Below are 12,857 nucleotides of genomic sequence, written 5' to 3' on the forward strand. Positions count from 1 at the left end.
GTTTTAGAAGGCAGGCTTAGGAAAAGGACATGCCATTTTGAATAGTTTTTAGTTGTTTAGTTTCACTTTCCCCAAACCTGAGGATCATTTGGAAATTTTCATAATGATTTCACCTGTTTTTTCCTTTTCCAGCTTTTGACTCTGTACTCAATTCCAACTCTCTTGTGTCTGTATTTTATTTCTTGACTCACTGTGAAAAGGCTATTGTCTGGACAAGGAATAAATAATAGGATATGGAGAGGATAGACAAGTAGAAGCTGTTAGATGGGAATCAACACAAATTTTGTTTACCACAGAGTGTTTGTTATATGTGATATATTGCTCCATCATCCCCACCCATCAAAATATTACTGGACTGTTCATATTCTCCTTCACGTTCACTTTTGTCTTAGTGATGGATGGTTCTCTGCCTACCTCCCTGAAACACATCATCAGCAATGCAGAATACTATGGCCCATCACTTTTTCTCCTAGGTAAGTAGGCTTGATATTTTGTTATAGCAAACTGGAATAACCTGGCAGAGTTCTCTGTGTGTTTTCTACCCTTACAACTTTACTATTTATGTACATTTGTCCACTGTGTCATGTGTCTTTCTAGTTGGTGATGAAATATAGAAAGGTCACAATTCATTTTTAAATATCCACTTTTTAAATGCCAAATATACCTTGTATAAGCAATGTATTGTGAATCATTTGTAAATTTGTAAATTTGTATTGTGAATCATTAGTATTAGTATTTTACACTTGGCTTTTCGTGCTGTATTTATACTGCAAGTGTGATAAGAAATGTGAGTTTATTCAGTGATTAGTCCCTAACCTTGGTCTGGAAAATCCAACTAGAATGGCTTCCATTCTCAGAATTGAATTTCAGACCTGCAAGCTGTAATGTAGAAAATTGTTTCGCACTGTAGAAAATGCAGTTTTAGATGCTATGGGTACTTTGCAGTCATTTGTGATTTGATAATGGCACTACTTTCAGTATTGCTCATTTTTACTAACTGGCATTTATTCAGTGCCATCCGTATTCAGGGCAATACACGTAATACATGGATTTTTAGAATTATCCTTAAAACTATAAAGGAATTTAGTGGGAGGTGTAGAAATAGAGAAACTTCCTTGTATCAGTAGTAGACATTTTTTAATACTTTGGAATATCTGGAGGGAGTAATTTTGATTACTACAACTTAGATACTCCTTGCTGAAACAATGTAAGATTTTTGTATATTAACTTTGTATCCTGTGACATTGCCGAATTCACTTAGTAGTTGATAATTGTTTTGTTGATGTCCTAAGATATTCTGCGTAGTCTTGTTATCTTCAAATAGACAGTTTTGCTTCTTTATAGTTTTCTTGTTTGTTTGTTGTGGTATGTTAATGAATTGGCAGAGATTTCTGATACAGGGCTAAATGAAAGTGGTGAGAATGAGTGTCTTTTCCTTGTTACTGATGGGGCAAAGCATTTAGTATTTGACCATTAAGTTTGAGGTTAGCAGAAAGTTTTGAGTTGAAGGTTTTATTCCTCTATATCATGTTGAGGAAGTATTTCTTTGCGTTATAGCAGCTCCGCCTTGACATGGGCGGGCTCCCTTCCAAGGTTAAGTTCAGACGGCAACCCTCATAGCAGTATTCCTTTGGTATGATAAAAAAAAAAAGAAAGATCTGTGAAACTGCTGAAGTTACAGGTCAAAGACAACAAAAGAATGACTTTGGGAGAAAGCCCTTAACAGAGAGAGAGAAACAAGTGCACAGACCTTTTTTATAAAGGGGAAGTTTAAAAGAGGCTGCAAGAGGACATAAGTGCTTTTGGTTTAGGGATGGAGAACAGGTAAGGGTAAGCCCTCTCAGGATAATGTATGTGGGAAGTAGGAAACGAGACTGAGACACTAAAAACAAGTCAGTGGAAGTCAAAAATTTCTTCTCTAGAGTCTTAATTCATTGCTGGCATTTGAATTAGTATAACAACCTCCCAGGTTTCTTATTAAAAAGTTTGTACTTCAGAGAGACCAAATTTGCAAAGCTAGCCCAAATAATTAGGCCAGCATTATTATTTTAGGTCCATGTATAGTAGTGTAGAGCCTTTCACCCCAGGCAAAAGGAGATGGTCCAGAAAAGAAATTAATGGAGGGGGCCTGAGAATCTCTTGGGGCATTTTAGTAATATAATTGGCTGTTTTGGTTTTTTGTTTTACTTGTTGAACTATTCTGTATACCTTTCCTGTACTGTTGATCCACATGCCTCAGGAGGTCCTCTTTAAGGCACAAGCTTCACCTTGACATACTACTGGCTAGTTTAATGCCAATTGATTACCAACTATCACAGCAACTATATTGCTTTGTCCCTCATGTAAGGGCTTCTATGGCCTCAACTGTTTGGTTTATGTGATCCGCCAGGAGTTGTGCCATTGTCTGAGTAGTCTCTATGAGGTGAGCCTCTTACAGAATTGAAAATACCTAAACTTGTGCCCATTATACTAGAGGTGGTGATAAGGCCTGATATAATAGGTAAAAGGATAGCTCATTGCTCTCTTTTGTGGTAAGACTTGCTAAAGACTTTCTAGTTAGATCTAGGGTACCTTGGGTGCTAAATAGTCATAGGAAACAGGTCAGGGTGTCGGGGTTAGAAGGGAGTAGTTGATATAGTAGAGTATATGTCACACAACTCCTGCTCAGAAAGATGGATTAAATACCCCTGCTCTCAGAAAGAGCAGGAGTTGTGTGACAGAACTAGTAGCCCAAGGGGCTTGGAGGGTGGAGTTTTCTACTGCCCAACTTATATCAGGCCAGACATGTGAGGGCAAAATAGTGTCAAAAGGGGAGCATCATAGTGTAGAATCTCAGTTGGTTGGGAAGGCTAGGACAAGCAAGTCAGTAGGGAAGCACCAGGTGTTTCCTGCAACAATTCCATGTGGAAACCCACCAAATAATGATTTTCATCCCACCCTTGCCAGTGTGGGCTCGGTTGGAGTGTCATCCCGTAATCAAAAGGTTGCAGGTTCAATTCCCGGTAAGGGGCACATTCCCAGGTTATGGGTTTGGTCCCCAGTCCAAGTGCATATGGAAGAAAGGCAGCCAATCAACGGTTTTCTTTCACATTGATGTTTCTGTCTCTCCTTTCCTCTCTGTGTATAAAAGCAATGAAAAAAATGTCCTCAGATGAAGATTTAAAAAAAAAATTCTCATCCTTCCTCAATCCTACCTTTGGCTCTGCTACCACACTTATTGATATATGCCCAACTATATTCCTTTTGACTTCCCAGCTGCCTTTTCTTCTCTCTTGTCTCCTGTGTTAGCCCTGCCACATTTTAATTTCTTCATATCTGCTTTTTCTCTGTTCCTAGTCTAGCTGATACTAACACTATCATGGATATTGTGGACAAATTAGAGAGGATGACAAGTAGTCATTATGAATATTAAATACCTCCAAGGAGGCAAGTTATTTGCATAAGTGGTTGCATTAGCTAGGGCACCTGGTAACATTGCTGGAGGTTTAGTGCTCAGGTGACAGTTTCTGTTACTATTACATAAATATTGTCCATCAGGTTGAGGAAGATATGAAACGTGGATGGTGATGGTGGAATAATGGTGAGTGAAATGCCACAACCATTTCAGATGAAATGGGGCTGTCAGATGAGAGGAAATCAGTTGTTTGTTGGAGCTGTGGAGTTGTGATGAGTGATATGGCAGCAACAATAAAGTCAGTTAACATCTGGGAGTGTCTGCGTTGAGGCTGGGCAATCAGTTGTGCTGGAATTGCCATCGAGGATGCTGGGTTGATGGGAGTCCTGGCGTAGCTCTAAAACTTTGATGGAAAGTTTCATGCATTTGCAAAATAATTATAAAAGTGACTAAAGATCAATATTTCTTTGTCTCCAGGTGTTACAGAGTAATTAATTTCTTGTGGGGAAAGTGTAGATGGATTAAATACCCAAAACAGTTGAGGCCATAGCGTAGACCAAAAGAACCCAAGGAGTTTGACATTGAGCTGGAGCTGTAAAATCCCAGACCCAAGCCATGAGCCAAATGAGGCATTGCCAGGTCAACCAGAACCAAAATGTAACATATTTTCAGACCTGTGGTCTATTGGTCTTTTCATGCTGGAAGTGCCCATGTATTGTGGGAGTCACAGGCATTGTTATTCCACATCCTCTAGTGGCTTCCCATTCAATATCTCTGTAATAGGGGGGATCCAGAACTACCATCCTATTTAAGAATATTGGTACTAGGAACTAATTTAAGAACTTCCTTTCTCTTTGGAAGAACCATAAAGTTGTAGGGGGGGGGGACCAGGCAGGCACTAAGACCTCCATTTCACGAAAAGAGAGACCTCTAATTAGTGAACCTTTAAAACTCTCATATCGACAAAGGACTTTGGTAGAGACCTTTCTTGTGACATACAGAATAGTCTGTTTGGGAGGGTAATCTCAATATAGGTGAGGGCCCTCAATTTTCAGCGAATCTAATTTTACTGTCTACTTTCAGTACAGGCACTGATCTATCACAGATTGCACCAGGATCAAAAAGTGGAGGTGTCTTTAAATGAGGAGGATTTCTGTTTGGGTATCATAGCTTCTTATATGGAAAGTGTCTCCTTTTGTGGCTAGGAAAGGGAGTAGAGGTTGTGGTCACACTTTGTTAGGATGTCATCTGACTTAAAAGGTTGTGAGTTCAGGATAACTAAGAAAGTGGACAAAAGAAACCCATGTAAGGAGATTATTGTCCATTTTGTAAGCTTCAAGGAGCATCGTTGAGTAGGCCATTTTGTCTCTATTAGGTCTGCTGTCTGCAGACAGTAAGACAAATTGGAAGTTCCAAGTGATGCCTTGTTTTTATGGCTTATGCCCAGACTGAATGAACAGTAGAATGTGTACCCTGGTCCAGGTCAGTGTTACCTGGAAGTCCAAAGAGGACTAATGTTTATTTAGTGAGGCCTATTATAGTGGTGTTGGCAGTAGGATAAACCAAGAGCAGACTTATATAGCAGTCTTTGTGAGGGCATAGCAGGTTGGGGCAGTGGCTCAATAAAATGACTTTGCCATTTAGAGAGGGAGCATTCAACCCTTTGTATGGATTCCTGTTGGTCATTATGCCAATGGCAGGCCAGGGTGCAAAGATCACATTGAGTTTGGACTAGAGCTAGAAGCATGGAGATGCCATGTTTTAAAGGTCCAGAGACTGTGATGACTGGAGGTTTTATGAACCCATTGAGCCCTGGTCAGGGAGTAGTATCTGAACTTACTTGAAAAGCATGAGCAAGTTAATCAGCTATGGCATAAAAATGAGCTTCCTTTGTGGTGGCCTTGGCATGAGTTGAGACATTAGAGACTTTAATTATAATATGCCAGGTCTGATCAGCAATATATTCCCAATGTGGAAAGCTCTGTAGGGCATGATCCTGAATGTGATAACTGTTTTGAGCCCATTGACCATAAAAAAAGAAATGAGGCCATTAGCTACCACCCAGGAGTTTAAAAATATGAGCAATGGGGATACCTATATTGAGATGTCCTCCAGTACCAAAATGACTGCATTCGACTCTCGAATTGGGTTGACTCTTGAGTCCCATCCTTTGTTAGGAGTGACCTGTCATGGGGTGGAAAGCAGCAACTCTCCAGCAGGCTCCATTACATGTGATTGGTGTATTGCCATCTGTAATACAAACAGACTCCCTTTCCAATGGATTTCCTAGTCAGTGAAGGTATCCTTCTGCTTTTATGTCCTATTGCAGTGCCCTAAATAGTCTTAAAAACCAAGGTCACTTGGTTAGGTAAACTTCCCTAAAGACAAAAGCCTGAAGCTCTGAATTCCCATTTAAAAATAGTTTGGATCTTTACAATAATTTATTTTGTCTGCTCTTCACATTTTAAAAGATGTTTCAAATATTTAATCCAGCTATTAGTTGTTTTCAACAGAGTGATTCCTTAAGGTATTGTGCCCTTTTATCTCAAAGGAAGAACTTCATACATTGAACAGATTTTGTGATCTCCAATGTTTTTCGTTTTCCTCAAGTCTTACATTTTATGTTGATGTGTTTTCATATTCTTAATTTTATATGAGTTTTCTTATTCTTTTTTATAATTATTATCTTTATATTGTTTTGTTGACACCTAAACTTAAAATTTCTATGTCTTCTGCCAAACTGGACAAAATAAGACCTTTACCCTGTCTTTTCTTCACTCCTTTCTCACCATTTTCTTTCTTTTCTTTTTCAGTAGTCCTAGACTTTCCCTCTTTGAGTCACTATTTAATTTTAAGAGTACATCTTTGCATAATTCTTAAGCCATTACACTTCCTTTTCTTTCAGAATTTAAAGATGTTTCTCCATTGTCTTCTAATATTGCATATTGTTTTTCTGATGTTTTTCTGATGTTTCTCCATTGTCTTCTAATATTGCATATTGTAGATAACAATGATGTTGAACTGTTTCTTGTTCCTTTGTTGGAAAATTTATTTTCTCTTTATCATTGGAATTCACAGATTATACCACATTTTTAGTTAGAATTCTTTTCAGTCTTCCCTCATAGCACTGGTTAGGCTATATTTAAAATTTGAGTATTTCTTTCCTTCAAGAAAATGTCTTTGGTTCCTTTTAACTTACATGTTCTCTTGCAGAAACCCTATTTTATAGCTGGTCAGATAGATTAATACCCAAGGACTCCTACCAATGCTGATGATATTTTTAAATTGTTGAAAAAGCTTTTTAAGAACAGATGTTATCCATTTTCCTTTTTTTTTAGTGATTTTTTTCCTTTTTATTGAATTTATTGGGGTGACACTGGTTAACAAAATTATACAGGGTTCAGGTGCACAGTTCTATAACACATCATCTGTATATTGTATTGTGTGTTTGCCATCCCAAGCCAAGTCTCCATCCATCACCATTTATTGGGGGTTTACCCACCCCCCAAACCCTCCTCCTCTACCTCCCTCCACTCCCCCCTGCCCCCGGCAATCACCACATTGTTGTCCATGAGTTTTCTTGCTCTTTTTTTTGCTCAATCCCTCCACCCACCCCAACCCAGCCCACATTTTGTCTATTTTTATCAATCAAGTTTATGTTCACTTTCCACCCAGCAAATCACCCCCGGTTCATCTTAGATTGTTTTTTCCTGCTTAAGCTGACAAAAATGGGTATTTTTTTTATCTATCAGTTCTCATAATTGTATACTGATTTATATATATGGTAATACATGTATTTAGTGGAATAGTATGCAGTCATTCAAATTAAATGAGTTGTAGTGACAGGATAGAGGTTATATAGCAATGAATATAAACTCATTTGTATAAAAATATGCCTATAAAATTCTAACTTTTACTATTCTATATTTTTAAATAAAATTGTATATATTTAAGGTGTGCAACGTGGATCTCATATACATAGTGAAATGATTCTACACTCAAGCTAATTAACATACTTTCTTTCACATAGTTACCTTTTTTAATGTGATAAGAACATCTGAAATTAATCTATTAGCATATTTCTGGTATTTAGTAGTATATTATTTACTATAGTTATTATACATTGCTCATAAAAATCTCAAGGATAGTCACTAAATTCTTAACAGTGATTAATCTCTGAGGAGCAGTATTAGCAACTTTCATTTCATGATAGGAACAAGCATTTCAATTGTGCAATTAGTATGTTTCTGGGGGGTTTTTTTAAGTCTTTGGAGTTTTGCTTTTACCTGTGAAGAATCAGTTTCTCATATTTCTTTTTTTTTTTTAAGCTACTGAAGTGGTGACTGTGTTTGTATTTCAAGAACCATCACTGCTCTCCTCTCTCCAAGACAATGGGTTGACAGATGTCATGCTGCATGCACTGCTTATCAAAGATGTGAGTCCTTTCTGCTGTTTTGTAAAAAAGATTCCATGTATACCCCTCCCCGCAAATCTCAATCTCTCTCCTCTTTCCCCTCTCCTCCCCTCCCTCTCCCTCCCTCCTCTCCCCCTCTCTCACATATACTTGAAAAGCAGTCTTATGTCATGAAAATCTTATCTCATGTCTCCTATATGTAGTATTGAAACTAACTGGGACCTACCTGGTCAACATCCCTTCTATCTCTCTGTTATATCCCTGGCCAAAGTTTTCTTAACATCTACACCTGAACTCCTTTAGATGTCTTCAAACTCACTTTATGTTCTCTCTAGGTTCCTGCTACCCGTGAAGTCCTTGGTTCCCTCCCAAATGTATTCAGTGCACTATGCTTAAATGCACGAGGTCTTCAGTCGTTTGTACAGTGTCAGCCTTTTGAGCGTCTCTTCAAAGTTCTTCTCTCTCCAGATTACCTCCCAGCCATGCGGAGGAGGAGGAGTTCTGATCCCCTTGGTAAGTCACCAGGATTTATCTTAAAATAAATAATTGGTTTGCTATTGTGCCAAGATTTTAGATAATTAAAAGTCACCAATTGGCAAGGAAACCCTTCCTTGACCTCACATCATTTCTCTGGCTAGGTGGGCTCAGCATAATGGGAATTATCACCATACATTGAACTGCAGATAGAAAGGAATACTTCATTCTTAGTTTCTGCTCATAATATTTCCATACTTCTCAACAGTTCACTGTTAAATCTACCATCATGGTGCCGGTGAGAGATGAGTGTTAGAGAGCAGCAGTAGATTTCCAAATCTACTATCTAGTCTGTAGCAAAAGGAGATATGAAGTTCCAAGGTGTTGATCTTGATAATCTTCTAATGTCCAAGTCTCTAAGATAGTTACAAATGAATAGATTTCTTTCTCAGTGTACTTGAGACCAGATCATTGAAGAACAGAAAGAAGGTAGGGTTCCAGAAAGAATCCAGTTTTCAAAAGCGTGCTTTAAGCTTCTAGCTGCCACTGTAGCTTTCTAGCTGTTACCATTCTTTCTTGGGGCAGCCAGGGGGTTAATGGTTGTGCTTCTGTCTTTTCTCTCTCTTTACCCCACAATAGTATTTCAGATCCTGATAGAGATTGCCAGGGGAGAATGTAGCATACATGGTTATTGTAGAATGTGTTTGCTAGGCTGATAACGATTACGCCCTCCTTTCCAGTTAGTGACTTGGTTGCTTGTGGTAGGTGTGAATTCATTTGAGAAAGCGTGGTGTTAGAAAGTCACAGCAGGCCAGCTCATTTTCTTCTTTCCTCCTTATATTGGCATAGAAAAATAGCTCGAGCTCTATTTTCTTCAGTCTTTCTAACAGTTCTTTTTTGTTTTATTTTAAGGGGATACTGCATCCAACCTGGGGAGTGCTGTTGATGAGCTTATGAGGCATCAGCCCACCCTCAAAACAGATGCAACAACTGCGATCATTAAGGTGGGAAGTGATGAGACAGCAGTAAGGGGGTAGAAAAAGGTTTGGCCTACTGGAGGTCATTTGGATTCTTAGACTGTGCCTATAAGAAGACTACATCTGCCTCATTTTCTCCATGTCCTTGGGTTGGTCCTTTGCCCATCCCCTGTTCAAAAAAAGTCACTTAGTATTGCTTTCTTATACAAGGTGGGGCAAAAGTATATTTATAGTTGTAAGTATGCAAAACACAGTTTATTCTTGTATTATTAATTATTAATTGCATTGTTTTCCATATGAACAATTGTAAACCTGCTTTTACCCCATCCTGTATAGTATATTACCATATTTTTGCTATGTATAATGTGCACTTTTTTGCCCAATTTTTTTGAGGGAAAAATAAGGATGCGCATTATACATGGGTGTGATAATTGCATGCCATGGGTATAATAATCCCATGTATAATGCATAAAAAACTATGGGTGCGCATTATACACGGCAAAAATACGGTAATGAGTTGCCAAGGCTTAGCTTCTATTTGTCAAACCACATTACCCTTCCTAATCTTTGTTTCTTGATTTTTTTTCATATTTACTAGCCCTACCAGTTCCCTATCAGAATTGTTGAAACTAGTATATGAGTTCCTAGTGGATTAGGACATGGAGTCAGATAAGTCAGTCATTTAACATCCATGTGACCCTGAACAAGTTAACTTCACAGTTTCACTTCCCTAGTTTGTAAAATGGGCTTAATGAATACATTTCAGGAATAGTGTGTATAACAGGCATATAATGCTTTGGCACTTCTGTGTATAGCACACAGAAAGTGGTCCAAAATTTTTAGTTGCCTCTCCCATTCCCTAATTACTAATAATCTTATTTCCTGTACCTTTCAGTTACTTGAAGAAATCTGTAACCTTGGGAGAGACCCTAAGTACATCTGTCAGAAGCCATCAATCCAGAAGGCAGATGGCACTGCCACTGCTCCTCCCCCAAGGTCTAATCATGCTGCAGAAGAGGCCTCTAGTGAGGATGAGGAGGAAGAGGAAGTACAGGCCATGCAGAGCTTTAATTCTTCCCAGCAGAATGAAACCGAGCCTAATCAGCAGTGAGTGTTTGCAAGATAGGTTCACTAGCCTCGTGATCTTGGGCGTGTTGTTTGCATCTCTAAAAGTGAGAGTGTTGGATTAGATCGTTATAAGGTTCTTCTGACCCTGAGAGTCTGTAGGTTTTTTTCTTAGACCCTTGTGTGTCATTCGTGCTTTGGTATTTAATTGTGTTGGTTACCTTAGCAAGCTTTCTTTATTAAAACCTGTTCATGAAATTGAATCAGAATTCAGTATATCACTTTGGTGGGCTTTCCTTAGAGGTCTTATTTTCTTTTAGTTGATTTAGTATTCTACATCATGGACTGCTCGATTATTTCTATAAGTGAGCACGTATGGAACATGTTGCATTTTTGAAGCCTGTCTCCTAAGAAATCCTTAAGAGTTATGGGGATTTGTTGTTGGTTAGATTTTGTTTTGTTTGATCACTGTCTGTTTGTTCCAGATAAATCTGAAGGCTTTGGGATGTACTGTATGATTTAACTAGACACAGTAGGTTTTGTTTCTTATTTTCTATTTATTTGAGGTTTTTTAACATACGAAGTATGGCTATCTAAATAGTGAGATGAGGGTGGGCTTTAAAGACTGCTGGCTGGTAGTGGATGGTCCATCTGACTATTGTGAAGGTGTAACTTAATAGCCTTCTTGCTAGAAGTGGGTGTGATCTCTCTGGACAGTCATGCATTCATTCATTTAATAGTCCTCTTTTGGTGTATAGGTAAGTAGTTTTGGGAGAAGCACGAGCATTTTTGGCATGGATATGAATGGGTTTGAGCTTAGGCCTTAATAGAAGACTATGTGGAATAGACAGCAGGAGTAAAGGCCTAGACTCCAAAACCATTGTTGCACTATTGGAACTCTAGGTAGTATTGAGCCTGTTGGTATGAGATTTTTTGTTGTTGGAAGAGAGGCATTAACTACTAAGTACATTCCTTTGTTGAGTAGACATCTTACCCTTGTTTGAGTAGGCAACTTTACCCTCATTCTAGCAGCATCTTCTGTTTTGATTAAAATGTTTCTGGAAAGGAGGGCACTCCAAAAGAAAGCAAGACTATTTGCAAAGGAGTCAGAATCTTAGTGCTTCCTTGCCATACCCTTGACTGTCAGGCAGCCCACTGGGATAGGGTTCCCTTTCCTTGCTATAAGCCTTAAACATGGTGGGGGCAGGTGCTAGTTTTGAGTCAAACTGTGTATATTCATCTACATGCAACTTCTTTTCTACCTGGATATCTTACAGATACCTTAGATCTAATGTGCCCAGCTTTCAAACTCTCATGGTATATTGTCATTTTCTCAAGCCCTCCCATGTCTTCACTCTCCATGATTTTGGAGGGATATCATGTGTGACTGTGTTCTATCTGTATTTATCCCCCATCCCTAAATTATTTTATCATCTTGTTATCATTTTTTGTTGTTGTTCAAATACAGTTATCTCCATTTTCCCACCACCACTATCCCCTGCCCGACCCATGCCCACCTCCCACCCCTAATCCTACCCCCCTTTGGCTTTGTCCATGGGTCCTTTATACATGTTCTTGATGACCCTTTCCCTGCTTTCCCCCATTATTTCCCTTCCCCCTCTCCTCTAGTTATCTTCTTTTTTATTTACCAAATTCTGAGAGACCAGCTCAAATGCCTTGTTCTTAAAAGGAGCTTTTCCTTTTACCTCCAAATAGGAAGTCAGTTTTTTGTATTCTCCCAACAGTTTTGTTAAAATTACTCGTATATTCTAATGGTTTCCCCCCACTAATCTCTATGCTCCTTCAGGGCAGGAGCAGTGTCTCATTCAACAGTGTATCTCATTCACTTTGTGTATAGTTGATAATCAGTCGATAAATGTTTATTTAGTATGTTGATGAAATGAATCAAGAGGATGAGATTAATGATTTTCCTGAGTCTTGAGTGCCAAGAGATCTGGTCCTAATGAAATATGAATGAGAGTGAAGGGATAGGAAAAATCTCTAGACCCACAGCATTAGTACTTTACCATAGTGTTGCTTTTATGTAGCTTCTAAGCTGCAAAGGACTCTAATAGTTGCTGTTCCATGGTATTGATGTTTTACTATACTCTGCATGGTCTGGGTATCTGTCACTACCTCATTTACATGACATACCTAAGAGTCTCGCAAGTGTTTATACATCCATACTTTTCCACTTCTGCCACCTTTAGAAGGCTCATTTGGATCACTACGTGAATTTTAGGGCTGTAAGGAAAAGCAAGAGACTGTCTAATAAACTCAACCTCCATTTTGAAAGCTGCAATATATTAATCGGTTATCCCAGACAGTAGTTACAGTAGAAGTTGCTGTACACTTTCTGCCTCTATAAGAAGAGGCTTGGAAAAATTTGCACTGTATGCCAGCCCCTCCCCATAGGTCTTGTTTATTTACACTTGCCCCCAAACACAAAATTCTTCAGTGGAACTCTTCAAACAAATTCCTATTTCCCATGCCCTAGTCTGTTTTCCAGTGCCTTAAATACGTATGAGTACAC

At 38.7% G+C, this 12,857-nt stretch overlaps 1 protein-coding gene across 14 annotated transcripts in view; it reads left to right on the forward strand.

Moving 5' to 3' along the window:
• HUWE1 (HECT, UBA and WWE domain containing E3 ubiquitin protein ligase 1) overlaps positions 1 to 12,857 on the forward strand; it is a 156,512-nt gene that overhangs the window by 70,355 nt on the left and 73,300 nt on the right. For all 14 annotated transcript variants that reach the window (XM_045832740.1, XM_045832716.1, XM_045832783.1 and 11 more), the window contains 5 exons: positions 393 to 473; positions 7,723 to 7,829; positions 8,144 to 8,321; positions 9,195 to 9,286; positions 10,155 to 10,366. In XM_045832740.1, the coding sequence (XP_045688696.1) occupies positions 393 to 473; positions 7,723 to 7,829; positions 8,144 to 8,321; positions 9,195 to 9,286; positions 10,155 to 10,366 (670 nt within the window). The remainder of the gene's footprint in view (positions 1 to 392; positions 474 to 7,722; positions 7,830 to 8,143; positions 8,322 to 9,194; positions 9,287 to 10,154; positions 10,367 to 12,857) is intronic.

Source organism: Phyllostomus hastatus, unplaced genomic scaffold (genome assembly GCF_019186645.2).
Source record: "Phyllostomus hastatus isolate PE091 unplaced genomic scaffold, TTU_PhHast_1.1 phas_contig_10, whole genome shotgun sequence".
Taxonomy (NCBI): Eukaryota; Metazoa; Chordata; class Mammalia; order Chiroptera; family Phyllostomidae; genus Phyllostomus; species Phyllostomus hastatus.